This window comes from Carica papaya, chromosome 2 (assembly GCF_054855325.1).
Source record: "Carica papaya isolate Zhongbai chromosome 2, ASM5485532v1, whole genome shotgun sequence".
Classification (NCBI taxonomy): domain Eukaryota; kingdom Viridiplantae; phylum Streptophyta; class Magnoliopsida; order Brassicales; family Caricaceae; genus Carica; species Carica papaya.
In genome coordinates, this window is record NC_142310.1 from 35,420,505 (window position 1) to 35,447,155 (window position 26,651).

Consider the following 26,651-nt stretch of genomic DNA (forward strand, 5'->3'; position numbering starts at 1 on the left):
CGTGAGAGTTATTTCCTAAAGCAACCCTTTTATCGCTTATGTATTTCTAGACATCAGGATTTCATTCAGCACCCTTAGCCTTCTTTCAGTGCATCATAGCTTCCTCTATCACAAATTCGTACAGATGAAACCACTTTGTTCTGATTTTCTATTCAGGAAAAACAAAAACTGCTTGCTGATAAGATGTGGTTTTCCAGTAGATAAAGAAAGATCATAATTATTGTTTAAGTCTTAAGTACTGATACAAATTCAACAATCATCGTGAGCTGCACATTAATACCTAGTCTTGAAGAACAGTGGGCAGTTGGATCACCTTTCCGTTCATTGTCGGTACGTTTCATTCACAAAATTGTTGCAGAAATTTCTGTCTTGCAATTATGTTTCTAATAGCTGCATGTTCTTTGCAATAAACCAGGAGCTTTTGCAGGTTTAACGCTATGTGGTGCAGGATGGGTTTCGAATTTGATTGTGTATATGATTCAGGAATTCAATGTGAAGCAAACTGATGCAGCTCAGATTTCAAATATGGTTTCCCAGTTATTGGAACAATCATAGCTGACTCATTCCTGGGATGTTTCTCTGTCGTGTTAATTTTCTCTGGCATCTCTTTAATGGTAATTCTCTCACTCATGGTGACATGTTTAAATGCCTTCATGTGCTAGAGAAAAAAATCAGTATAGTTCCTAAACCTTCAAATTTATTTCTTGTAATACAGGTAATCATTGGAAAGCAGGCTTTTGTTTCTATATTACACCTTGAAAGACTGAACCATCTGTTTGACTTTTGAATTTTTTTTGCTGGTTATTTATGATGCTGGAAATTACCATCACGTGATTTCTGAATTGTTACTGACAGCAAGATCAAACATGTAGGGCACACTTCTTCTGGTTGTAACTTGCTTAAAGCCAGAAGGCACTGGTGCCCCATCAAAGCTTCAATTTCTGATTCTATATGCAGGCAAAACTGTAGCAGCTATTGGCCTGGGTAGTACATGCTTCACTATGGCAACAATGGGAGCAAACCAGTTCGAGAAGGCCAAGGATAGAAGGATTTTCTTCAACTGGTTTTTCTTTACTCTATATGTTTCTTCTATGGTAAGCTACATAGTGGTTGTATACATTGAGGATAATGTGAGCTGGGGCTTAGGATTTGCTGTTTGTCTTGCTGCTAATTTATTTGGATTAGCTACTTTTGCCTTGGGAAAACAGTGTTATCATCTTGTTAAACCTCGAGGGACTCCATTCATGGATATTGCTCGTGTTATTGTTGCTGCTACTAGGAAGAGGAAGGTTGTAATCTTATCTGAAAACGAGGATTATTACCACCAACATGATGAGATATTGACTGTGGAGTCCACAAAACCTAAAGACAGCTTCAGGTTTGAACCTGGTTTCAGGTTGCATATAACCAGTATTTGCACTGTTAGTGGAAGTCATTCATACTAATAACTAAATATCTGCAATTTCTGTTGAAGCCAAAAATTCTGTCTAAATCTTCTTATCACTGCATCTGCATTAAGAAGAGAAAAGATTTGGGATGAGAATGTCAGATTTTTGTCATTGGCATAAGAATTTCGATGGCTAAGTTGGTAACTGAAATTTGAGAAAGAAGGTATAGGGTATGAAAGGAGTACATGAGGTAGCAGTAGGATTCATTTATGTATAAAAATGAATACTACATAAATAGATATGACAATATCCCAATTTAGGATTCTTAAGTTCCCATTCTAGTATTCTCTCTGAGATCATGGTCAAAGAACCGTATTTTTTTTGAGAAGCATTCTCTTTTCTTCATTTTAAACGAAGAACAGAAAACACCCCTACCATGGATTCAAAATAAACCAGGATACGATAGGATAGAGTAGTATAATGTAGAGAGGGTAAGGGTTTACTTTAGTTGGAGCAATTGGGTTCTTAATATGCAGGGTACTCCACATGACCATAATACTCTTGATATACATTAAAATATTAATGAATAGTACAGAACATTGTATAAAATATTAATAAACATTAAATATGAAATTACAAAAAAATTATAATATTTTGTTTATTAAAATTAGATATTACCTAGTATTAGGCAAGTAGTTATCCTAATCAAGTAAGGCATGCTTGTCAACCACTAAGTAATCTTATCCACCTCCTTATCGTACTTAGCCAGTAAAACAAACATGGTCAATAAGAAAAGAGCAGGTTTTGATGCAAGAAAGCCTTATTGGTTAATCTTTTGAACTACTGAGCTCCTGTTAAAAAGCAGGAATATGTGCATTTTTTTGGTGCCCAAGTTTTAAATTTTCATCTTGATAGAGGAGCTTGGGGTGTTGAAATGTGAGCTATAAAATGGTTTTGTCATGTGTATAAAGGTTCGGGATTGAGTGCCATTCCTACTTTTTGTTAGAAGCCAAAAAGGAAAGTATATCATCTCATATTCAGTAATTCATAATTGGATAGACTTTCATCAGCAAGTGCAAATTACACCTGTCAAATTCTCTTGAGTATTCAACAAACTAAATCCTGCATAAATGGAATCTTGCTGATCATGAATCACCTTTTTTCCCTTGTTGATATGATGATGTTTAATAGAACCAATACCTCCTATGCCATTGATTAACATCAAAGATATACCAAGATTTTTTAATAATGCAGGTTTTTGAATGCTGCAGCATTGAAAACTGAAGGAGACATAAAACCAGAAGGCTCAAATGCTAAACCGTGGAGGCTGTGCTCTGTTCAACAAGTAGAAAATCTCAAAATCCTAATTAGAATTTTCCCACTATGGTCGCGCAGCATCTTCTTGGCCACACCAATTACGATCGAGACAAGTCTCGTTGTGCTTCAGATTCTAACCATGGACAGGCACATATGCCCTCACCCTTCTGGTTGGGTTCATTCTGGTTTTGGTTCTGTTTTTGACTTCAGTGTCTCTCACCCTTGTTGACAGGCTCCTGTATCCCATGCGGCAGAAACTTACCTGTCGATCTCTGACACCCCTCCAACGAATAGGAATAGGACAGTTGTTGAACATGCTCAGCATGTCAGTGTCAGCATTGGTTGAATCAAAGAGGCTCAGGGTAGCTCACAGTCATAATGTGTCTGGATCCAACAAAGTGCTAATGTTGGCCACGTGGTGGGTATTTCCACAGCTAGTTCTGGTTGGCATTGGCGAAGCATTCCATTTCCCTGGACAAGTTGCATTATACTATCAAGAGTTTCCGCTGCTTCTCAAGAGCACAGCAACCACAATGATTTCTCTGATAATCACAATTGCTTTTTACCTAGGTGCAGCTTTGATTGATCTAGTTAAAAGGATTTCAAGTTGGTTACCAGATGACATAAACAATGGGAGGCTTGATAACGTGTACTGGGCTCTAGTTGTGATGGGAATATTCAATTTCGGGTATTATTTAGTTTGCTCGAGTTTGTACAAATATCAGAATGTTGAAAAGGAGATAGAGGTAGACAATGCTTACATTTCTGACTAGTGAGGATTATATAGGTGTGGGCATGGCAATATGTTTTGATTGATTAACAAGAACCATTTATTAGAATTTCTTATACATCCATTTATGACTGAGAATTTAGCATGTTAGTGCTCCCAATACTACTCAGCAGCAGAAGACAATAGCTTGCAAACAATAGAAATGCACTGCAATGAAAAATACAAGACATATCATCCAAAAAAAATGTCTTACCGCTCTAGATTGTGCACCCAAAGGCATTCTTGTAAGCATCTCCATCTTATTCAACCCAGCAGTGCAGAGAGGAGCTAGAGACAGTAACTGAATAAAAGAGTAACAGGACTGGTAAGAAAGACAACCGAGTGAATATCTTCCTTTGGAAAAATAAAACAAGAAAGAGAACAAGGATCGGATAGTTGTTATAAAACAAATTCCTTCCCCTGGGGTATTTGTGTATGTCACATTAAGTCCTTCTGAGTACAAGGAAAAATAAGGTACGTTTGGAAGAAATGGACTATTTTTAAGAAACTCCTTTGGAAAAATGATTAGTTGACTATGAAAATATTGAAATTGAATTTCAAGATGATGGAAACTTCCATTTTGTTGAGCTACACGAGTTAGCGACAATCTCACAAATATCTCAGTTATTAAGTCTGTATTGAAGTTGTGTTCTGTTGTGTGTTTTAAATAGGAGAACCCAAATTTAATAGAATTATGTTTGAAAAAGAAAATTTTGATCTAATCATTTCTAGTTGTTTACTAGTAGTGTTCTGCTATAATTGCTCAGTGTTTATATATTTCTAAATGCCTTGATACCAAGAACAGAATCTCTCAGTCCAAGTTGGTATCAGGTGCTCTGTAAGTTGCACTGATTTATTCTCCACTTTTACACAAGTCTTTGCAAACCAGTAAGTTGATTAGATATCTTTTTTTCCTTTTTGAAATAAATTAAGTTGATTAGATATCATATATCATATTTGTTATTCCTTATGCTTACACTTCTCCTTGGCACAGTTATTCCCTACAGTTTTATTTAAGGGCAGAAGGTAGCCTCTAGCTTCAACTTTAGATTCTGGGTAGATCACATTGACAAGAAAAATGAATGGCACAGTTCTCTCAGCTGATGGAGAAGCTCAACTATCAGATACTGGTAGCAAACGAGGCGGTTGGATAACCTTTCCCTTCATTGTTGGTATGTCTCATTCACAAAACTGTTGCAGAAATGTCTGTGTTCCGCAAGTATGTTTCTGATATCTGCATGTTCTTTGCTATCAACCAGGAGCTGTTGCAGGCTCGGCTCTTTGTGGTGCAGGATGGATTTCGAACTTGATTGTGTATCTGATTCAGGAATTTAATATGAAGCGCATTGATGCTGCTCAGGTTTCAAATATGGTTTCTGGTTTTACAAATCTATTCCCGCTTATTGGTGCAATCATAGCTGACTCATTCCTTGGATGTTTCGCTGTCGTGTTACTTTTCTCCAGCATCTCGTTAATGGTAATCATCTCACTCTGCAGACATGTTTAAATGCTTGTTGTGTAATACAATCATTTGAAGAAAAATAGTAAGAGTTTGTAAAATTTCAAATTTATTTCATTTTGTTTTTCAAATAAAAAGTATAAAATGTGGTATTCATATGGTCACCAAAGGGATGTCAACCCATGTATAAAAGTATTTACAAGTCAATCAATTTATCAATTAGGTTCCTTAAATCCTCCAACGAATTTAGAGTATAACCCAATAGCAAAAAATTAAGGGTCTGAAACCTTTTATTCTAAGTAAATCAAAACTATTCACATCGTCAACCCCTTCAAAATCTTTTTTGTTTCTCTCGTTCCACACTGTCCATAAGATATGGTTTCTCGTAACTAAAATATAACAACTTGAAATACTGAAACATCTATTTTACTCCTGAATTTTTTTTGCTAGTTATTTATGCTGCCAGAAATTACCATTGCATGTGATTTCCGAATTATTACCTGACTGTAAAATGAAACTTGTAGGGCATGGTTCTTCTGGTTTTAACTGCAACCCTTGGTTACTTAAAGCCTGAACCATGTGAAATTGGATCTACTTCATCATGCACTGGTGGCCCGTCGAAATCTCAGTTTCTAGCGCTATATGCAGGCATATTTCTAGCAGCCATTGGCCTGGGTGGTACATCCTTCACTATTGCAACAGTTGGAGCAAATCAATTCAAAAAGGCCAAGGATAGAGCGACTTTCTTCAACTGGTTTTTCTTCACTTTATATGTTTCTGCTACGGTGAGCTCTACTGTAATTGTATACATTGAGGATAACGTGAGTTGGGGCTTAGGCTTTGGGGTTTGTCTTGCTGCTAATGTAATTGGATTAGCCACTTTTATTTCGGGAAAGCGGTTTTATCACCGCGTTAGACCTCAAGGGAGTCCATTCAAGGATATTGTTCGTGTTATTGTTGCTGCTATTAGGAAGAGGAAGGTTGTCATCTCATCTGAAAGCGAGGATTATTACCACAAACATGATGAAACATTGAGTGTGGAATCCAGAAAACCTAAAGACAGCTTCAGGTTTGAACCTGCTTTCAAGTTACATAACCTGTATTTGGTTGTTAGTGAAAGTCAGTCATTCAGACTTTTAATAACTAAATGCCTGCCAATGCTCTTGAAGCCAAAAATTATTTTTCTTATTTACTGCATCTGCATGTAAGGGAGAAAAAAAAATGATGAGAAAACCAGATTTTTCTCTTTCACGGAATTATTTCAAGATAAGTTAGTAATGAAATTTGAGAAAGAAGGTATAGGGTATGAAAGGAGTGGCACAAGGTAGCCATAGGATTTCATACAAGCTGGATGTTCCACACTGGAGCTAAGGCGCCTTTTTTTTTTTCCCACAACATTATTAACTGTAGCATCTTTATACCTTGCAATACCAAAGATACTGGAAGTCTTGCCATAAGTGGTGTCTCCCTGCACAAACATTGCTTCCAAGAATAGTGCTACAAGAAGTCAAAGTAGTGCTACAATTATCAGGTCTGAATGACAAGAAGTCAAAGTAGCTCCAATACCTTGCTAATCCACTTCCCAAGAATAGTGCTACAATTCTGGCTGATTCTGTCAGATTTCCAACCCCTGCTATCTAACCTGTGTTTGGCAATAATCACCATTATCACAAACCAGTACAGCATAACATAAACTTCCAAAGCCCACTTGCCTGGGAAAGCTTTGTTCATAATGGACAAAGATCTTATGCGAAGACCTTCCATCGCAATTTGTCTTTTCACAACAATCCCAGCCACACGATAATTACTAAGACAGTATTTTTGGTAAAATTACCCATTACCTAGTGTAGGACGATTGCTTACCCTAACCTGGTCAGTTATGCTTGTCAACCACTGACTAAATAATCTTATCCACCTCCTTATATAGAACAGGTTTTCTTGCAAGGAAGCCTTGTTGGATATTTTCGGAACTATTGAGTTCCTGTTAAAGAATAGTAGTATGTGCATTTCTTTTGGTGCACAAATGTTAAATTCACATCCTGATAAAGGAGCTTGTGGTGGTTGATAAAGGAGCTTGTGGTGGTGGTAAGTATGAGCAAATTTTGTATAAAAGTTCAGGGCAAATGCCTTCATACTTCTTGTTGGAAGCAGAAAGGGAAAGTATATTATCTCATATTCTGTAATCCATTAATTGGATAGAATTTCTTCGGCAAGTGCAAAACTAAGCCTATCAAGTTCTCTTGAGCATTGAACAAACTAAATCCTACATGAAAGCAATTGCTAATCATGAATCCCCCTTTTCTCCCCCTGTTGATATGATGCTGCTTTAATAGAATCTTCATTACCCAACTGACCTTCAATATCATTGATTAACGTTAAAGAATTACCAATGTTTTTTAATAATGCAGGTTTTTAAATGCTGCAGCATTGATAACTGAAGGAGATATAAAACCAGATGGCTCAATTTTAAAACCATGGAGGCTATGCTCAGTGCAACAAGTAGAAAATCTCAAAGTCATAATCAGAATTTTCCCACTATGGTCAAGCAGCATCTTCTTGAGCACCCCAATTGCAATCCTATTAAGTCTCACTGTGCTTCAAGCTCTAACCATGGACCGTAATATTGGCCAAAACTTCAAAATCCCAGCTGGGTCCTTTCCTGTTTTTGTTCTGTTTTCCACTTCAGTATCTCTCCTCCTCATCGATAGGCTCCTCTTTCCCATGTGGCACAAATGTACCCATCGATACCCAACTCCTCTCCATCGAATAGGAGTAGGACATGTGTTGAATGTGTTCAGCATGATAGTAGCAGCACTGGTTGAATCAAAGAGGCTCAAAATAGCTCACAGCCACAATGTCCAAGCCATGTCTGGATCTAACACAGTGCCAATTATGGCATGGTGGCTATTTCCACAACTAGTTCTGGTTGGCATCGGAGAAGCATTTCATTTTCCCGGACAAGTTGCATTGTACTATCAAGAGTTTCCTCTGCCTCTCAAGAGCACAGGGACCACGCTGATTTCTCTGATAATTGGAATTAGTTTTTACTTGAGCACGGCTTTGATTGATCTACTTAGAAGGATTTCAAGTTGGCTACCAGATGACATAAACAATGGGAGACTTGATAATGTTTTCTGGACTCTAGTTGTGGTGGGAGTTCTCAATTTCGGATACTATTTAATCTGCTCGAGTTTGTACAAATATCAGAATGTTGAAAAAGAGGTCGAGGATGTTTATATTTCTGAGCAGTGATGATGATGATGGTATGATCAAAGCAGTACATGCCTGTCTTGATGTAAGATGTATAAGCCATGTATCTCAACATCTTACTTGTATTTCTGTAGAACTTGTTACAAGACTCGTATTATTATAGTTTTTGTAGATATCTATAGATGGACTATTTGTCTATTGATACTCTATAGTGTCGGAGTTAGAATTGTCTGTTAATACTTTGTATTTGTATAAAACATATTATAAGACTTATATTTTTGTGGTTCTTATAGATTTCTATAGATAAAGTATTTATCTATTAACACTTCCTGGTGTTGGAGTTAGTATCTCTCAGTTAATACTTTGTATTTGTATAAAACTTGTTATAAGACTCGTATTATTATGGTTCTTCTAAATATCTGTAAATAGAGTATTTGTCTATTACTACTTTATAGTCTCGGAGTTAGATTTTCTATTTCTAAAAAAGGACAAACTCATATTTATAACTCAAAATTAGACAAAAAAATACCTCCACTTTTGACTATACATTTTTTTCTGTTAATATTTTATAAAATTATTAGTATGGAATAAAATTTATTAGTTATACAGTAACTAAATGTTAAATTCAGTCAGCTGTATTTTACAATTTTCTTCAATTCATTTCATTTCATTTCAATTTTGATGCTTTCCAAATTTTTATTTCTGACCCAAATTAAGCTTCTATTATTTCTTCGCGTTTAAGTCTCCTCATTGAAAAACAAACTAATGCCTCCAAATTGCAAACATGATGTCCAGTCGGATCGTGGTCAAATATAACAAACTCCTTGATTCATTTTCTTTGACACTGATCAGTTTCCGATTATGTACCAATTTTTCTCTTGTCAATCAATGCCTTAAAGATATCAGCCAGCTGAAAGTTTGTTTTACAAAATGTGGGTTGTACTTCTTGGCGCTCGAGCGGTCCTTGGATGCAATGGTGCTTGATGGCAATGTCTTTGATCCTAATATGACTAACTGGATTATCACTAGTTGCAATTGTCGACTTATTATCACATAATATTTGATCATTTTGTTAGTGCACTTCTTTAATTATTAAATTACTAATATTTTCAAAGAATGATAGAAACCAAATTGGGCAAGCATCTTGCATAACATTTCAATAGACTTCCTCATTTAATACTTACTAAACAATTAAATCTGATACTTGCAGGAAAAGAAATGGAGAATCATCTTCACTTTTTGTGCACCAGGCATCTGATGCTCATCTGTTACTTCTCCATCATTGAATTCAAGAAGATGATGTTGAGAAACTTGTCTGGAAATCGTTATCTGCATTGTTCACCACCTTATCATTCACAGTGGATCCAGCAACACTCGCATAATATCTATATTTATATATATTCTGTCATCACCATGATCCCCCAGCTTTGCTCATTGCAATCCTTCAACGTCCTTGTTCGGCACAAGGCAGATAAATTGCTGTAAAGTTCTACAGATTTTTTTGCTAATTTTTTCCTCATTTGATTCGAAGCTATAGTGTTATATATACCAACGTCAACCTCACTAACTGGTGGAGAATCTGCAAACAGGATTTCGAAGTTTTATATAAAGAGCCTTTTGTCGAACAGGTGGACTGCATAGCTCAAAATGGCATTAACAGAGTCAGATGGCTCACTTGAACTGAGCTGCAATGCGGAAGATGGAGTTTCTAGTGAGAAACAAGAAGAAATGTCATCTCCTGGTAGCAACAGGGGTGGCTGGGTTACTTTTCCCTTCATGGCCGGTACGTTTCATTCTATTTTCTTCATTGAAGTTTAGGAAAATACTACTGTACATTGCAAGGTACTGTGTTTTCTCTTACTTACGATTATTACATAATTGTTTTTGTCCAACTTACTTTCTCATATGAGAGGAGGTAAGATATTGGTGGGGACTAATGATTTTAGCTCATTGATTCCGTCCTAAAGTGATCTTGGACCTCATGAGCTTTTGGAGTGTGAATTAAAATTGATATGTATAGCCATTACGAGGACATTAAGAATTAACTGGTGAAAATTATGATACTCAATTTTACATACGCGATGTGATTGTTGAGTTCTATATAAAAATTTAAATTATTATAAATAATTTAAATTGAATTTTGAGAGTCAATTCAAAAGGTTATTAGTTAAGTGGTGCTTGGACTCAAAATAGCTCTACCACTCTCTTAAGCTATAAAATCCACTCTGATCATAGACTTACATGATATATGAAAAATTCTTCATCCAAGATTGATCAGAGTAGAGAGAATTTTCTTAATGTTAAGAAGATGTTATCATCTTTTTTATGCGAGACACTTTTTACAAAATAAAATTTTAACAAAAAGAGATCTTATTTAAACTTGGTAAAACTCAAATCTAGTCAAGTAGATTCTATACATAATTTCTTATCAAGTTTAAGCTTTCAGAAAAACTATTCACCGCCACATCTTGTCTTTATCACGAACTATTTTCCTTGATTAACAATAATTGTAGTTGATCCATATATTAACTACCATCGAATTTCTACTTGCATGCAAGGAGAACATTGGAGTTTTTAACTGTTTTTCTTTTTCGGTACTGCAGTACTAACTTCGTTAACAAAAATGTTGTGCTTTTTTGGTTGAAATTACCAGGGACATTAATGGGTTTAACAATTGCAATGGGTGGGTGGGCCACAAGCTTGGTTGTGTATATGATAGAGAAATTCAATGTGAAGAGCATCAATGCTACTCAGATCTATAACATTATTGCTGCTTCCACAAGTCTATTTCCAGTTATAGTAGCAATTATTTCAGATTCCTTTGTAGAATGCTACTCTTTCATCTGGGCGTCTGCTCTTGTTTCTACTCTGGTAACATAACTCTCTCTCTTTTCTTGTTGGCTACCATGAGTATGGAGTTTAAGTGTCTGGCTTAATAATTTTTATAATTGAAGATATGGGAAGAGTTAAGAAATTTAATAGGATAACTAGATTTATTTGATATGAAAAATAATAAAACCACACCTCTAAGCTTTTAGTAAGCTATGGAGATTTCATATATGAAACAAAATATCATTTTTTAGTAGATGGCTTAGTATAAATAATAAAGAATGTAATACTAATTACTAACTAACATATAAATGATTCTGTATTTATTATTAAGAAACAAAATTTAGACATTCAAGAACAGTTATTTTTGTTTATTGTTCTTTTCAACTTTTTATCCAAGAGTCATCATCTTCATATTCCCCTAGATCATAAATCATAATCTCTAGTTATAGATAATCAAGTGTCCGACATGCATAGCAGGTTTTGGATACAAAGTCTACACCCAAATCAATAATGTGTTTGTTGCATCCGCTATGAATAGGGCACTAAAAATTTAAGAGTCGAAGCCATCACAGCTTGTTAGAAAAGTTTTAGTGATTTGATATGAATCTTTACCACTAATCACTTTGTTCCTTTAGATGTGCTGCTTTTGAATGATAAAAATAACTGGACCTTTCTTGCTTTATTTTAGAAGTCAAACGACATGTATAGATATTTTTTTGGGAAACAATGAAAAAGTTATCCTTTTGGGGTAAAAAGCTTAACTAGTCCTGCTTTACAGACAAGACTAACTGGATAAAGCTTTGGTTAGAAGATTCGTTGGTCTAATGCTATCTTGACCAAAATCTTAGAATTATTTTACCTTTCTAGAATCAATTGGTTAATCTCTTATCGTGTCTTACCCCACATAAGTTGCGGAGGGTGAAGGGATAAAAATTAATCACAAAATATTGATAATAATATATGACTGTTGTTTCACTGCGTGTCAATAGGTACAGTTTGACTCATACACTGTTATCTTTCTTATTTTTATAACCATATTTCTGCTGTGTATAAATACATATACTATAATCAACAGTATCAGCCATCATTCATTCAATTTGATTCTGGGATTATCAACTCATTACTGGTTCAAGTTTTCACTTGCAGGGCATTACCCTTTTAGCCTTAACTGCTATACTTGATCCCCTGAGGCCTCAGTCTTGTGAAAATGGATCAAACTTTTGCCCAACTCCATCAAAGCTTCAATTCGGAGTCTTATTCTCTGGCATAGCTCTAGCATCAATTGGACTTGCAGGCTCACGCTTTACAATCGCAACTATGGGGGCTAATCAATTTGACCATGCTACGGATCAAGGGATTTTTTTCAACTGGTTTGCGATCACCTTGTATGGCTCTATTGTATTAGGTGGCACAATTCTTGTTTATATTGAGGAAAATGTGAGTTGGCCGCTAGGATATTCCCTATGTATATTTGTTAACATAATTGGCTTAGCCATTTTCTTGTCGGGAAGTCGTTATTATCGACCTGTTAAGCCTCAGGGGAGCCCATTTAAAAGCATAGCTCGTGTGTTAATTGCAACTATTCGCAAGTGGAAAGTTTCAATATCATCAAGTGAAGACTACTATCATGAGAAAAATAGTCAGGAAGTAGAGAAGTTGGCTTCAGTTCCTACAAAAAGCTTCAGGTATTTCTTGGTTCCTACACATTCTCTGTTCTCTTGTTTTTCCAATCCTTAAAAACTGCCTGTTGGAGTAAATGCTATGTTATATGGCATAGTTGACATTGGAAAACTGTTCCGCAATTTGACAAAATTTTGTTGCTAACTTTACTAAGGAGTTATTCGATTTAGTTTATATATTTTTAGCTTGAGTTAAGCCAGATGAATGGAAAACAAAATTGTTCTAGAACAAGCTTTCTAAAAGACATTCACAATGTATAAAAAGAAACAGTGATAAGTTGTTTATGTCATGATTTGATTATCTGAGCTAAGCCATGCAGGTTCCTAAACCATGCTGCAGTTTGTATCGAAGGAGATACCAAACCAGATGGCTCGGTTGCAAAAATATGGAGGTTGTGTTCAGTGCAGCAAGTTGAAGACCTTAAAACCATATTGAGAATTTTCCCAGTGATCTCAAGCAATTTCTTATTATGCACGGCAGTACCAACCCTAGGTACCTTGACGGTCCTCCAGGCACTAACAGTGGATCGTCACCTCGGACCACATTTCAAATTCCCAGCAGGCTCCATGTTTGTCGTCATACTAACCTCGACTTCCATCTCAATCACTCTTATTGACCGGTTCTTTTATCCTATGTGGAAGAAGATGACACATCAAACACTGAGGCCTCTTCAGCGCATAGCTCTCGGCCATATGTTCAACATGACAGGAATGGGTGTTGCAGCGCTAGTCGAGTCCAAAAGGCACAAAGTAGCTCGATCCCATGGTATAGTTCACCAGCCCGGTTCCTCTGTTCCGATGCTGGTGTTGTGGCTGATGCCACAGTTGCTTGTTGTTGGCATAGGAGAGGCATTCCATTTTCCTGGACAAGTTACATTTTACTATCAACAGTTCCCAAAATCTCTGAAAAGCACATCTACAGCAATGGTTTCATTGGTTGTGGGAATTGCATACTTGTTGAGCACCGTGGTGATTGACCTAGTTCGAAGAATTACTGTCTGGTTACCGGATAATATTAACAACGGTAAGCTAGACAATGTCTACTGGTTGTTCGCCACGATAGAAATGGTGAACTTCGGTTATTTTCTAATTTGTGCCAAGTGTTATAGTTACCAAAATATGGAGAAGTAGGAGATTGATGATCGTTTTGGCCTCAAATAATTGAATCCGAACAGGTGATAAGGTCACCGATGAACCAAAGAAGAGGCTTCGTTGTAATAATTTTCAATTACTCGTCTCTTCACATTGGTCTTTAACTTGCTAATCTTATAACAAGCTCTCCAAATATTATGAAACTTCCAACGTAAAAAGTTGACAAACTCAAATTTTATGAATAACCTCCTCTTGGAAAATATATATACATGTATGACCTAAAATGCAAAAGCATTCATCACAAAATGGCAGAGCTAGAAGCACCTTAATGAAAAAATAATAATTTGCTATGTAATCTATGCAACCCCATAGTAACACTTGTATTGTGGTAAAATAGGAAGCTCCTGTTCATTGATAGAATATTATAGATAAATTGAAAAGCCATACGAACTTATATCATCATTGCAGAACTAAAAGTATCTTCGCCATCACTGCTGAAATATATTAATACAGAAGATATTGGTTGTTGCAAGATCCAATAAATTTTCATCGAAGGCGTGTTTGAGGTCCTTACATCAATAGTACAAACTTACAATTGGTTGATATGGAACCATAAAGGAAAAGAAAAGTGAGCAGGCCGCCATAAAAACTATGGCAGTTATTTTCCGGAAAACTTGCACACTGCGTGGTTCTCGTGTCAAATCACATTGTTAGTGACCAAAAAAGAAGGAAAAAAAGAAAGAATGGTTAGGTTGAACCCATCTCTTCAATCAAAAACTAGGTGAGATGTTGTGTATTGGTGAATTTTGTACAGTCAAATGGTCCAATCTCTTGATTGTTTTTTCGTCTAACCTGAAAAACAAACACATTGTGCAGAATATCGTTATAGTTTTAGTAAACAAAATTAGAACTTGCTGCAGGTTTACAACTTGCAACTCCCATCAAAGATAACAATAATCAACGCACTCATACAGTATCAGCTAGATTACTGAGTAAATGGTTGTAGCTTTTCTGATAAAAATTAGCAGACATGAGAAATGGCATGTTACTAGACAACCTATTCACCAAGCCAGAACAAGGTTTTGAGGATTTCGGATGAAAAAATATGAAACTACTTTCATTATCTGGTCATTTGGAAATCAGGATCATACCGGTGACCAAGGACCAGGTTCAGGGAGAGACTGCTGAGGTGGTGAATTTTGCACAGCGCCACTCTTCAGGGCTAGTATCTCCTGTAAAAAGGTTAAATAAGATGCTTGATATCAGGTATACAAAACTTACTTTGTTCATACATAACATATAGTAATATTTGCAAATCCAAATAAATGAAAGTTATATTCAATAAGTTTATGGCCTAAAGTTAATGGCTTGCCATGAAAGGGTTGAGGGACAGGAGCAACCTCACTTGGAAATTTACAAAAGAGTGAATCAGAAATTCTAGTGCTACCATTTGTGCCAATTGTCTACTCCTGCACTATCTTATTCTCTACATTATAAATTCATAATAGCAACTGCTTCTTCATCAAAAAATATATATATACAGCAACTGCTTAGTTAAAAGTGCAAGTGGTCATTTGTGCCCTGACAGAGTGCATTATCAAACACAATTCTTTTGTTTACTTCTGATCTTGCTTTGGAAGGTGAGCACAACTTGAAGATAACATTACCTCCCCTGCAGCTTCAAATGCAGCTAACCATTCGTCAGAAAATGGTACAGCATGTGGTGGAGGCTTTATCATAAGAGTATCTAGCTTCTTACTATCTCCAGTACCCTTGCAGCTGATGCAAATAAACAGACAAGACAAAAGCCCTAAAATGAATTTCAGAATTCAAGTTTCTTTGAAATTAAGAAACTAGAAGCAAGAAGGAAATAAAAATTAACATATAAATGCTGATGAACTGATCTCAAGTAAGGTACTTACGTAGACACTTTGGCATCCCTCTCTTTTGAGGTGAGAATGCCAGGACAAAATTCGTGCTGCATTTCACTTTTAGGACCACCATTCTTTTGAGGCATACCAGCTTCAGCTTCCTCGAGCAAAATACTAGTCTCCATTAAATCTAATTTTGCATGCTGTTGGCCATTTTCATTTGACAAAGTCAGAATTGGTTCAATAGACAATGCTGATTCCTCTTTCAAAGAGCAAACAGTCTTAGACTTGATGGTACTCAATGGTGGTGAAATTTGAGCTTTATCTGTCAAAGATGAATTAAGTTCTGAACTAGCTGCTTGGCCACTGAGTTGGCTGTCATATGCAGATCTCATGCCAACCTGACATTTAAGATTTTCACCTGACATCTCAATCTCGACAAAGCCTGGACCAAAATTAACTTTGGGGTTGTGTCCAACATTTTCTACCATATTTGCACTTCCATTTTCAGTTACAGGTTCTAGCAGAGCACAACTAGCTGAGCTGGACTCACTTTGATAAACATAAGATTGTTCAGGAACATCACAATCAGTCCCAATTACATCTTTCTTCTGTGATTCTTCATGAAAAATAATGTTTGCAAGCAACTCAACATGATCGCCTTTGGAAACTTTCTCAGCCATATCAGTAGATATGTTATTCAGCACAGCAGCACAACTGTTACTAAAGGTTTGAAATTGTCCTTTCAGTACGAATCTAGAACAGTCTTCATTTACTTGCCCTGTGCATTCAAATTGAGATCTCATTCCCCTTTTCGGAGAACCTCTGACTTTAAGACTAACACCTTCAGAACTTCCACCTTCAAACAAACAGTCATAAAACTTCTTTGGGCTCTGATTTTTCAGCTGAGGTGTTTGTTCACTTTTGATGAAGACAGACTCAATCAACTTAGTTTTTTCGGTTGACTCTTTGTGGACATCATGCTTACAACTCAAACAATCATTGTGTATCTCCAAAACATGCTGATCAGAATAATGAATGGCCTCTACAGTCTGTATATCAAAGGTGGAATGAGGATTTGTTACCAACAAATGACATTGTTTGTCTTTCCCGTCCCTGTTCTCAGTAAGAACATCATGTTTTGCTGAAGGGAGAATCTCCTCTCTAGAACACAGATCTTCTGAATACCGTGCACCGAACTCTGCACTATTTAGAAAAACACTAGTAATGCCAATTTCAGAAGTCATTCCTGTATCAGTTATTTGATCATTGCCTTCCGGTTCTGAGGAAGTAGCTTCAATTGGAAAGCCTATGTCCTGCTCATACTTTGCACTAGTTGAAACTGATACATGATCATCCTTTATATGATGGCACTCCTTATTACAATCCTCCACTACCAGTGGCATCAAACAAAGGGCAGAAGAACTTCTTAACTCGCCTTCTGTAGTTCTTGGCCCAATGTTACTGATGTTTTTCATTTCAGCCTCCGTATGATGGCACTCCACCATTTCAGCACTAAGCTCTTCACTATCTAGAAAAACAGTTGCTTTGTCAACCTCAGGCGCCATTCCTATATCAGAAATTTGATCTCTTCCATATGATAATGAGGAAGTAGCTTCAAAAAGGATTCTCTTGTCCTGCTCAGAAGGTATTCCTGTATCAGTTCTTTGATATTTGGACGCACTTTCTAATTCTAAAGTGGGTCGGCCATGAAGCTCTAGTTCCTGTCCACATTGTGCATAACTTGAACCCCACTCATGATCCTCCATATTGTGGCTTTTAGCCATTTCAGCAAAATCGTGCATTGTCTGTGGTATCAAAGAAAAGGCAACAGCACTTTCTAACTCATCTTTGGTAGCTCTTGCAACAACGTTATTGCTGTCGATCTCTGTAGAATCTCCAGCACCTGTTATTGTATCCTTGGAAATTCTTTCTGATCCTGAAGAAATAGGTTGACCATGAACCTGCATGCCTCGTTCAAATTGTGCACAAGCTAATGCCAATACATGAGCATCCATATGATCGCACTCCATTTCAGCACTAACCTCTCTCCTGTTTGAATAAACATTTGTGGTGCCAATCTCAGTAGCCCCTATACCAGTAATTTGATCTCTGCCATCTGATAATGGAGTAGCTTCAACAGGGAGCCCGATGTCCTGCTCATACAGTGGGTTATAAGAACCTGATACATGATTGTCCGTATACTGGACATCCATTGTTTGACCAGAATCCTTCATTGGCAGTGACATCAAACAAAGGGCAGCAAAGCTTCTCAGTTCATGCTTATTAGCTTTAGCTGCAAATTTCGGGATGTCAATCTCAAAAGCTATTCCTGGAGCATTTGTTTGATCTTTGGATATCTTCTCAGATTCTGATGCAGCTTGACCATTAACCTCCAGCTCCACTCCAAGTGCAGCACAAGTTGAGCCCAATACATGATTCTCGATTTGAAAGCACTCCAGGTTTTCACCACAATCCTGCAAAGCCTGTGGCATTAAACAAAGGGCAGAGGAACTTTTTGAGTCCCTTTCATTAACTCCTTTTGAAGCAAAAAATGTAACGTTTTGAGGAACATTGTCCAGCTGAAACCCTTCAGCGGAGAAGCCTTGGGTTTCATTCGGATGAAATCCACTGCTTACCTGGAAAACTTGATCCGCTAACAGGGAGGAATGCAAAAGCTCTTTTTTTTCAGATTCTTCAGCTGCTTCATCAATAACTGGCAAGCATCGGTCATCCAAAATTGAAGCTTTCTTGAAATTGCTATCACATTCAAGAGATGGTTTTGCATCTGAAGATTGCAGTCCTACATCTTCTGCTTTTGGTTTGACTTCTGAGTAAGATGAACCATCAGATCTTCCCAATTCACCAGCACCAGAAACAAGCTCCTGAGTGTCCATTCTATTAACTTTCTCCAGTTCTTCCAAGAAGTCATTGTCTTTGACGGAAGAACCTTTCTTTACCTCAATTCTCTGACTATCTACATTAACGACGTGCTCTTCAAAGATGGAAGGCTTCAATACTCCTTGCTGTTCTTGGCATTTATCATTGACCAAAAATTTGCTGCCTAGTAACGCATCTTCTGATTTAACTGAACCACAGGCATCATAGCTGTGGGCATCACTAAACTTCAACTCTGAAGAGACATCATGATTTTCAACAGAAGAATGATGCTCTTTTCCTTCAATAAGTTGGTCAGTTGTCAATCCATTACTCCCAGAGATGCTTTTCATTTCCGTCGCCGGCTTAACATGTGAAGTCAAACTGAAATCATCTACTCCTCTGAGACTATTTTGCTTTCTGTTAACATCATGAGTTCTCCTGTTATCATCATCTCCTCTTTGTTCACCGCATGGCAGTGATTCGTTCTCATTTTTCTGCGATACTACAAAAGAAAACTTTTGAATTTTGCATGGTTCTGTATGATCCAGAAGCTGCTTATCAGCATCATCAGGAATACAATGAGATTGTTGCTGATTGTTAATGGTCTGATGCATAGGATAAGGCATTGTTGCTTCCACTTCCAGAATGTTCTTTTCTGAGTTAAATTTCATATTTTCGTGTAAAGTCGTGCAAACAGTTGGTTGACTGGGGCATCCAGCACTTGATCCTAATATCTTCACAAATCCAGATGTCATTGCACTCTCAGGCAAATTTTTAGCAATACATGGGGGCTTCTTATTGTAGGAATCCAAGACACTTGGTTTCCTTGAATCAAAAATGCTAGACTGGGAAAAATTGAAAGGCTGAGCGCTTCTCTGTAATGGAATATCCGAAGTAGAAAATTTTGACTGCTATTAAAGAATGGAAGACAGGGAAAAAATGAGCATGCAATCTGAAACCATGAAATTTAAAAAGAACCAAGTATGATTATGTATGTGTTGTCAATGTAATTTAATGGGTTGAACATACCAAACTAAATAATCCGAGTGATGGTGATGGCATCCTTAACCCTGATGGTTTAACTGTTTGGAGGGATGCAGGTGAACACTGCATGCTTCTACCAATGGAACAAGCATTTTGAGGAAAAGAAACTGCATTGTTGCTAGAACCAGCATCACAACCTTTCAATGCATGACTGGGAGCTGGAAGCACTGAACCGGAGTTGCTCTTAAATCCATTGTTTGCTTTGGGAGCTAATAGATGCTGTGAGATGGTTGGTGAATGAGCTTCCGATGCTGAGATGATCTGTTCAAACAAAGTAAAAGCAACCTAAGATGCAGGCATTAATCAGGAAACACTAAGATACAATTACTAGCCACACTTTCTCCAGTGACTTTTCTCAAAGTTAATTTACTAAGGCAGCAGATTCTCAACACCTTTTTGCCAGCCTGTTGAAGAGTAGATTTAGGGATTGAACGTTTGGGAGCCAGATTAGACTTTGCATCATTTCGAGCACCTTTAGTGTTGTTTGAGGAGCTTGTCAATCCAGTGCTTTTTTGGCCATTACCTGCCACTAGGAAAGAAGAAGCCGGCGGAGTACATGCATATTAACATATTCAATGTACATGTCAAATTATATAAGAAAAACAATTCTTATATCTTAGATAATGAAAATCATTATTGGTATATATCATACAAAAGAGTAAGATGCAGATGAGCTATCTTATTTTAAAATAATAATAATAATAATAATAATAATAATAATATTTAAACATAAATAAACCAAAAAATTCTACATACCTGTTTTAGCAGTCTGATTTTGCTTTAATTTGCTTGAAGCTGGAGTTGCCCTCCTAGCATTATTAGGAAGAAAAGAAGGATTTGTTTTTGGAGCAGGTATTTTTGAAACTTTAGATTCCTTAGTTGGTGCATTTCTTGTGCTTACTCTTGAAGACCTTTTCAGGGTTCAGAGAAGTTAAGGTCAAACACTAAAATAAGAAATTTAGAAGAGATAGATAGGACAACTCATATTCACTTTTGAAAACTAAAAGAAAGGATATGAAGGTGAAACAACAGGGTGTTGGTGGCCGCTACGTTTTGAGCGACTGCTATTATCATCACGAGCTGAAAGCACCTTTCTCTTTGCCTAGGGAGCATTATTTAATACAACCATAGTTAGATGCAGTGAAAAGCAGAGTAGATAAATTTGATGATACCAAAAGAAAACCAAAAAAGAGAAGGTAAAAGTAGTATATTTACTCAGTTTTAAGTGGAACTGACCACAGAAGCTACGGCTACATTATCTCTAGTGGATGAACCATTCTTAGACCGTAAGCCACCTGCAACGTTCTTATCTTCATTCCTGATACTTACTGGAAGTTCCTTAAATAAATTTTGCTCGAGAGCTTGCAAATCTGTTGACTCACTACTGCAGTCCAGACCTAATAGAGATTCTCTCCTCTCTTCGTGAATAACTGACAACCTTTCTCCACCAGACTGATTAATATTCCCACTGATCATAGATAATTCTAAGGGATCCAAGACACCTAACCAAGAAAAGAAAGAATTAAGTATAGTCTCCTTAACCATTCTGTTTCAACTTTTGTAAAGAATAAATTGTGGAGCAGTCTGAACAAGAGAATTAAAGACACCTTCTTCAGTGAAGAATGCTCTGTCCCAAGCTAAGCTTTTCCGTAAATTATAACCTCCGCCCTTTTTTTTCCTCTTCATTGGCTGGGGCTCCATACTGAGTTTGACAACTTCTGGTTTGTTAGCACTGATATTCTCCTTGTTAATGCTAGCTCTAACAGACGAAGGATTCAAACTCTCTGCATTCTTAGTATCCATCAAACTCTCTGGAATACAAAATGACATGTATTACATGCAAACCATCAATAGGATCATCATAATTCTTTCGACTTTCTCTTCACAAGCAATTACAACTAAGAAAAATTATTAAAAAAATAAGAAACTGAATTTAATTGATTAAACTTAGAAATTAACAAAAGAATGAACGCAAATTTCTGCTTCCAGTGTCATACAAAAATTGCTGTCTAATCTTCAGTATAAATGACCGGACTAACGGAAATGTGGAATATCATGAAGAAGAAATCCAATTCACCAAGTTAAGAATCCTTCCCTTATAGCTACAGCCGCAGAAAATCATCAATTAAAAGAACCCGGCTAACATTTACATACGCATCCAAACGTCAAAATCAACCACGAAGAAAGAAAGTCCATAACCAACTACCAAAATCATTGAGCAGAGGCTGCTATAAATCACATTAGCATGAATAGAATTAAACTCAAACAATCCCTAGAAATTTAAAGAAAAAGAAAGCATCAGGTCTATCTTCTCGATAATTAAAAGAAAGCGGAAAACCCTAACCGATTGGAGACGTAATAGAAGGATAAGAAGCAGGATTGGGTTTAGGCACTTGAAGAGGGGAGCAAGTGAAATAGGTCCGGTTACTGTTGTCGTTTGGGACCTGCAGCAGCAGAGAATCATCTTCTCCTGCAATTTCTATGAGGTCGTCGTCCTCCATTTCTCTTAATCTTATATCTGTCTGTACTCTCAGATTTGGGTTCAACGGAAACCAGAGAAACAAAAACGTGGTTTGAAAGTTGAGATCTCGAGTTAGATTATTCTCTCTGCGAAAAATTTGAATCTACAGGCAGGCGGGAAGTGTTTGGAAGGGTCAAGGTCACGTGTCGGTCACGTGCAAGGTAATCTCGGGTCGATTGAGCCCAATAAGATTTATTCCGGCCCACAAGTTTTGGGCCTCATATTTTTATATAAAAATTGTTAAAAGTTATTTATTTTTTAAAAATTATATTTTCATACTTTTTTATTAACATATTTCATAAATTGTTAGTTTCCATACCACAATTTCTATCCTACTAATTTTTATTTTTTTATAAAATTAATTTTTATACTATTTAAGTTTTATTTTTTTTATACTTTTCACATATACAACTTTTTAAATATAAACTATTAACTCTTCAAAATTTAATTGATAATATGTGAATATATATATAATATATTAAGCTAAAATTCAGACATATAAAAATTAAAGATTCTGTACAAGAATAAAAGCGACGGATAATGATCCAGTTGTTTACTAGTAGATATTTAAGCGAGAAGTAAAACTATATACATGTTAGTTACCCTGTGCATCAATTCAACAAAGTTTCACTCTAGCTGATGATGCATTCACTGTAATCTGCTGTTGAACCCTCTTCAGAGGATACATAACCATCAGATAAACCTAAACCGAGAACGTAATCTTCATCTTCGTCGTCTCCTTCGTCTGTTCCGACACTGTAACTCCTTTCGATGAATGCTAATCTTTGTCGCCTCTGCAACCGGAGGACGTGCATGACAACATCAGGTGTTAGTGTTACCTGTGAATGGTCTTCTCTCCCTTGCCTATTAGCCTCCATGATCTATTCCCGGAAGAGGAAAAAAAAAAAACTGATTTTCATTCGGGTTTCAGTTCAGTTCCATAGAGTATACGTCGTAAGAAAACAATATATATAAACACAGAAAATTTCAGTGAGACTCCTGTTTGTTTGTTAGGACCAAACAGAAGATGGCAAACCAACGAAGTATAATTTTATAGAGAAATTACCTTGTTTATATTGTAAGGCAGTGGAGGAAAGTCCGTTGGCATAGGAGCCCAGACCTTTACATTCTTTTCAATTCCACAAGTGGCGAAAACGGGTATATGTGGATGCGGCTCCAGCTGATTCACTATATGCCGATCACCTACCATTAACCGAACAAGATTACCTCCCTTCTTCTTCCAAATAAATATATGGCCACAATCAGACCCGCTCAAGACATATTCATCACCAGGGCCAAAGAAACTCACTCCTTTAACCGTCTGTGAATTTCTGTGACCCACATAAACGCGAGGCTGTTCAGTTCTCTGCAATACTTCAGCATTGATTGACAATGGCGAAGGACCCAAACCCATGTTCTTTTCAAACAAATAGATGAGTTCATCATTATAAGAGACAAGTAGTTCACTTGTGTTAGAGTAAGCCATTCCGGTGACGTGAACATTGTTAGTCTCAATCAGGTGCCTGGGACAAAATGTGGTCATGGGCTCATCAGAACTACTACATGCATCCCATTGGCATCTTCTGATGTCGTAAACTCGTGCATACTCATCAGAACCTCCAACAGCGAATTGATTTGGATTTCTTGGGTCAATTACTATGGTATTCAATCTTATGCTCTTTGTTGGCTGCTTACTGTTTCCTGCTAATGAGGAGCAATACAGAAGTCTCGTAGCTGAACTAGTTCGTAGATCAAACTGCAAATAAAAAGAGAAAATCACTCTAGAAACAAACAATAAAGAAAGAAACATGAGGAAAATGATTTTGAGTTTAACAAACATGCTGAACAAAACCATCTTCACCACAGCTGTAAACTATGTGGGGACTTCCAGGCTCTACAGCAAGCTTGTATACAGCACCTTGGTGCTTTCCCAATCTTCTTGTCTCAACTCTCCCACTTTCTAAGATCTCACCAAGCCTCACCTGCATGTGGAGCAGTTTCTAATGATAAAGATATCCGATTTTAATGAAAGAAAAAAAAAAAATTGCAATGACATATTTGGAGACTGCTGACAGTGGAGTTAAAAAACGGATTTACCCAAATGGAGCTCCTAAAAATCAAATGGCAGAGAAAACTAACCAATACATAATTCTCTGTAGAAGTACTGTAAGGAATATGTAGTACACCAAATTAACTTGCTTGGAAGAAAGAAAATGAGGAGGATGGAGTTTTAAGGAAACATTTTTTAGGTAGTTTACAGCCTAAGGGTTAAGTGTGGAATTTCAGCATAAAAAAGAATATTCATGAGAGGATTTCACCCGACGAAAGGGAAGAATCCACAAAGAAACAAATTCAAAAAAATTTAACATATACGGAAACATACCTGTCCATCGGCAGAGGAAGTAATTATTCTACGATCATCAGAGAATGGCATGAACCGGGTTTGAAATAAATTGTCAAAGTGGCCAGAAGAATATGATAATAATATACTTTTAGCTTCCCAATCCCAAAGTTTAACTTGTCTATCGTCAGAACCAGAAACCAGAAGATCACCAGCAGGATTGAACTCCACCGCATTTACACAGCCCTCATGGCCATTTAACTTCCTATAAATATTGATTTGTGCCGCTAATACCTGCACCAAAAAACATATATGTTTTGGCAAATAAGCATGAATAAAAAACTAAATATGCAAAAGGGCGGAGATTAAAAGTTAGAACACACTAAAAGCCCTTACATGACCCTTCAAGAATTCAGAAGAGAAATGAATTTGATAGAGACTAAATATCAGTTACATGCTACATCTATTACTTATGATTCATGGCAAATGTGGTAAACCAAACCACTATATCAACACGCTGTTGTAACTCCTTGTTGCCTCTAGTCCAGCAGCTATGACATGGTTAGATTGATTTACACATGTGTTCTTCAAGGAATGAAAAAAGTTCATCATGCAATAGAATACCTCCTAATGTTTATTAGCAACAGTATACATCCCTGCACTTTTTATCAATGGCTGACATATATAGCGCAAGAAAGAACATGTTCTTATCATCATGCAAGGAAGGTCTGGACATCAAGCAGACCTAATAATATAACACAAGTATTTTCTGCTCCCGTAACACCCGATTTATCCAAATGCATTTCAAGTAGGCTACACTATTTTTTCTTAAAATTCCTATTAATCCAAGCATCCAACATGAAGTTGAAAAGGTTGTAAATTTGTTCTAATGAGAGGTTCTAAAAATAAGCTAGAACTTTTTAGCACTTCAAAGAGTAATCCAATTTTTAATCAAAACAACTGAATATACTTTTTTAATCACCTTACTGACTTTTCACTTAAAAAAGTATCAGACATTTTTTTCTTATATAAAGGACTATAAGCTTACAGTTCGAGTTAAATATTCTTTACATTTGAAGTAACAAAACAATAAGCCAATCCAAATAAGCATCAATATTCTCTCTAAACGAAATCATCATACAAAACTCAGCGAGTTAACTCAGATTGAGACAATAATATGTGGAGCTTGAACAAGGCTCTTCAAAATCCATAAGTTCTCACAGCAATTTCCGTATCCATCGCCCATAATCAACTCCAAATGTAACCCATCAACGTTAATCGGCTAGCAAAGAGAAACCTGCCGCAATAAATCGCAAACAAGAAGAAAAAGTATCTACTACGAAAAATTATGAACTCAAACTCAACAGCTCTTTTTCCAAGAGGAAATCCAGTTGCTGCTTGACCAAGCTTTTCAATTAAAAAGATAAACTAAAACTCAAAACTAATAAATACCACAAATATATTTCACAACGTCAAGCAGGAAACTCAAATAAGAAAACCCAAGCCCAAATCTAGCCATAAGAAAAGAAAATTTGAAAACCTCTAGAGAGGAGAATCGGCGAGCAAAAGTTCGGGGCTGAGAAAGACCCATCTCCCGCTTGCAAATCTCGGTAAACCCATCTCCGATTTCCTTCCTTCGCTTCTCCATGTAGCCGAATTTCGCTTCTTAGCCGGTTTATTAATGTGAATACTGCAGCCTGCAGGTTTACAGAGACCGTAGCGAAAGAAAAGAACAGATGATTGACAAGTTTTTCGTAGTATGACTCTTGATACCATTACTTGATTTGATTGTTGGCCTGCGTGTTTTAAGGTATATTATTTTTTCTTGTATATTGAGAGAGAGCGTGAGTATATATATATATATAGAATAGACAAATATGTAGAGAAACAGTAAACACACCGCCTCCGGTACTCGTTCGGATGGACGCGTGCTACCACTTGAGTTTGCCGTCTTGCAGCAGTTTTATCAGCAAACCTACGTATGAGGTTAGAGAGAATATTTGTGATCTGATTGATACTGATTATTTATTTATTTATTTATTTATTTATTATTTTTGAAAGCTGTACCGAATTATATAAAGTACATATAATAACTATTTTTCAATCACGTGTTACAGTTTTAATTTTCAAAATTAATTAAGATACATAATTTTTACTCGATTAAAAATTAAATGTTATTTTTATATTTAAAAATTAAATAAATAATTATTATATATTATCATATTACATTTTATCTTTATATTTTAAA

General features: G+C 36.5%; 4 protein-coding genes and 1 pseudogene across 11 annotated transcripts; 3 read left to right on the forward strand and 2 right to left on the reverse strand.

Moving 5' to 3' along the window:
- Positions 1-257: 257 nt before the first annotated feature.
- On the forward strand, positions 258-4,235 carry LOC110808540 (protein NRT1/ PTR FAMILY 2.7-like; annotated as a pseudogene). Its single transcript, XR_015817372.1, has 4 exons — positions 258-330; positions 416-614; positions 873-1,378; positions 2,643-4,235. The product of XR_015817372.1 is annotated as a protein NRT1/ PTR FAMILY 2.7-like (transcript).
- Positions 4,236-4,405: 170 nt separating this feature from the next.
- On the forward strand, positions 4,406-8,443 carry LOC110808572 (protein NRT1/ PTR FAMILY 2.7-like). The gene is made up of 4 exons (XM_022034101.2): positions 4,406-4,646; positions 4,734-4,951; positions 5,458-6,002; positions 7,342-8,443. The coding sequence occupies exons 1-4, from the start codon at positions 4,553-4,555 to the stop codon at positions 8,183-8,185; spliced, it is 1,701 nt and encodes a 566-aa protein (XP_021889793.1). The 5' UTR covers positions 4,406-4,552; the 3' UTR covers positions 8,186-8,443.
- A 1,044-nt stretch (positions 8,444-9,487) lies between these two features.
- On the forward strand, positions 9,488-13,918 carry LOC110808522 (protein NRT1/ PTR FAMILY 2.7-like). 2 transcript variants are annotated; one of them, XM_022034036.2, is made up of 5 exons: positions 9,488-9,624; positions 9,733-9,926; positions 10,797-11,014; positions 12,122-12,660; positions 12,975-13,918. In XM_022034036.2, exons 2-5 carry the CDS (start codon positions 9,791-9,793, stop codon positions 13,783-13,785), a joined length of 1,704 nt encoding a protein of 567 aa, XP_021889728.1. In that variant the 5' UTR covers positions 9,488-9,624; positions 9,733-9,790; the 3' UTR covers positions 13,786-13,918. The 2 variants fall into 2 exon arrangements, with proteins under 2 accessions (XP_021889728.1, XP_021889727.1); XM_022034035.2 differs by having other exon boundaries at positions 9,563-9,926.
- A 347-nt stretch (positions 13,919-14,265) lies between these two features.
- On the reverse strand, positions 14,266-22,158 carry LOC110808570 (uncharacterized). Of its 5 annotated transcripts, none has more exons than XM_088214407.1 (12): positions 21,886-22,158; positions 21,149-21,352; positions 20,778-21,043; positions 20,558-20,643; positions 20,298-20,461; positions 19,934-20,070; positions 19,527-19,802; positions 18,257-19,408; positions 15,669-18,094; positions 15,414-15,525; positions 14,898-14,978; positions 14,266-14,598 (listed from the first exon to the last, which is right to left on the reverse strand). In XM_088214407.1, the coding sequence occupies exons 1-12, from the start codon at positions 22,040-22,042 to the stop codon at positions 14,524-14,526; spliced, it is 5,136 nt and encodes a 1,711-aa protein (XP_088070533.1). In that variant the 5' UTR covers positions 22,043-22,158; the 3' UTR covers positions 14,266-14,523. The 5 variants fall into 5 exon arrangements, with proteins under 5 accessions (XP_088070533.1, XP_088070532.1, XP_088070531.1 ...); XM_088214406.1 differs by having other exon boundaries at positions 15,669-18,103; XM_088214405.1 differs by having other exon boundaries at positions 15,669-19,408; positions 19,934-20,064.
- Positions 22,159-22,505: 347 nt separating this feature from the next.
- Positions 22,506-26,447, reverse strand: LOC110808557 (Transducin/WD40 repeat-like superfamily protein). 2 transcript variants are annotated; one of them, XM_022034085.2, is made up of 6 exons: positions 26,304-26,447; positions 25,944-26,199; positions 24,446-24,697; positions 23,901-24,044; positions 23,129-23,818; positions 22,506-22,943 (listed from the first exon to the last, which is right to left on the reverse strand). In XM_022034085.2, exons 2-6 carry the CDS (start codon positions 26,049-26,051, stop codon positions 22,695-22,697), a joined length of 1,443 nt encoding a protein of 480 aa, XP_021889777.1. In that variant the 5' UTR covers positions 26,052-26,199; positions 26,304-26,447; the 3' UTR covers positions 22,506-22,694. The 2 variants fall into 2 exon arrangements, with proteins under 2 accessions (XP_021889777.1, XP_021889779.1); XM_022034087.2 differs by having other exon boundaries at positions 25,944-26,100; positions 26,304-26,441.
- Between the last annotated feature and the right edge of the window lie 204 nt (positions 26,448-26,651).

What these genes read in the sequence shown, in the direction of transcription:
- LOC110808572 (XM_022034101.2), top strand. Translation starts at nt 4,553, where the DNA reads ATGAATGGCACAGTTCTCTCAGCTGATGGAGAAGCTCAACTATCAGAT. An exon ending in AACCTTTCCCTTCATTGTTG is followed by an intron (nt 4,647 to 4,733) that starts GTATGTCTCATT and finishes GCTATCAACCAG; the next exon opens with GAGCTGTTGCAGGCTCGGCT. An exon ending in TCTCCAGCATCTCGTTAATG is followed by an intron (nt 4,952 to 5,457) that starts GTAATCATCTCA and finishes TGAAACTTGTAG; the next exon opens with GGCATGGTTCTTCTGGTTTT.
- LOC110808522 (XM_022034036.2), top strand. Translation starts at nt 9,791, where the DNA reads ATGGCATTAACAGAGTCAGATGGCTCACTTGAACTGAGCTGCAATGCG. An exon ending in TACTTTTCCCTTCATGGCCG is followed by an intron (nt 9,927 to 10,796) that starts GTACGTTTCATT and finishes TGAAATTACCAG; the next exon opens with GGACATTAATGGGTTTAACA. An exon ending in GTTCCTACAAAAAGCTTCAG is followed by an intron (nt 12,661 to 12,974) that starts GTATTTCTTGGT and finishes TAAGCCATGCAG; the next exon opens with GTTCCTAAACCATGCTGCAG.
- LOC110808570 (XM_088214403.1), bottom strand. Translation starts at nt 22,042, where the DNA reads ATGGAGGACGACGACCTCATAGAAATTGCAGGAGAAGATGATTCTCTG. An exon ending in AAATCAGACTGCTAAAACAG is followed by an intron (nt 20,071 to 20,297) that starts GTATGTAGAATT and finishes CTTCTTTCCTAG; the next exon opens with TGGCAGGTAATGGCCAAAAA. An exon ending in AACCTGGTCCTTGGTCACCG is followed by an intron (nt 14,599 to 14,897) that starts GTATGATCCTGA and finishes TTTGTTTTTCAG; the next exon opens with GTTAGACGAAAAAACAATCA.
- LOC110808557 (XM_022034085.2), bottom strand. Translation starts at nt 26,051, where the DNA reads ATGGAGAAGCGAAGGAAGGAAATCGGAGATGGGTTTACCGAGATTTGC. An exon ending in CTTCCTCTGCCGATGGACAG is followed by an intron (nt 24,045 to 24,445) that starts GTATGTTTCCGT and finishes CTCCACATGCAG; the next exon opens with GTGAGGCTTGGTGAGATCTT. An exon ending in TGCCTTACAATATAAACAAG is followed by an intron (nt 22,944 to 23,128) that starts GTAATTTCTCTA and finishes TTCCGGGAATAG; the next exon opens with ATCATGGAGGCTAATAGGCA.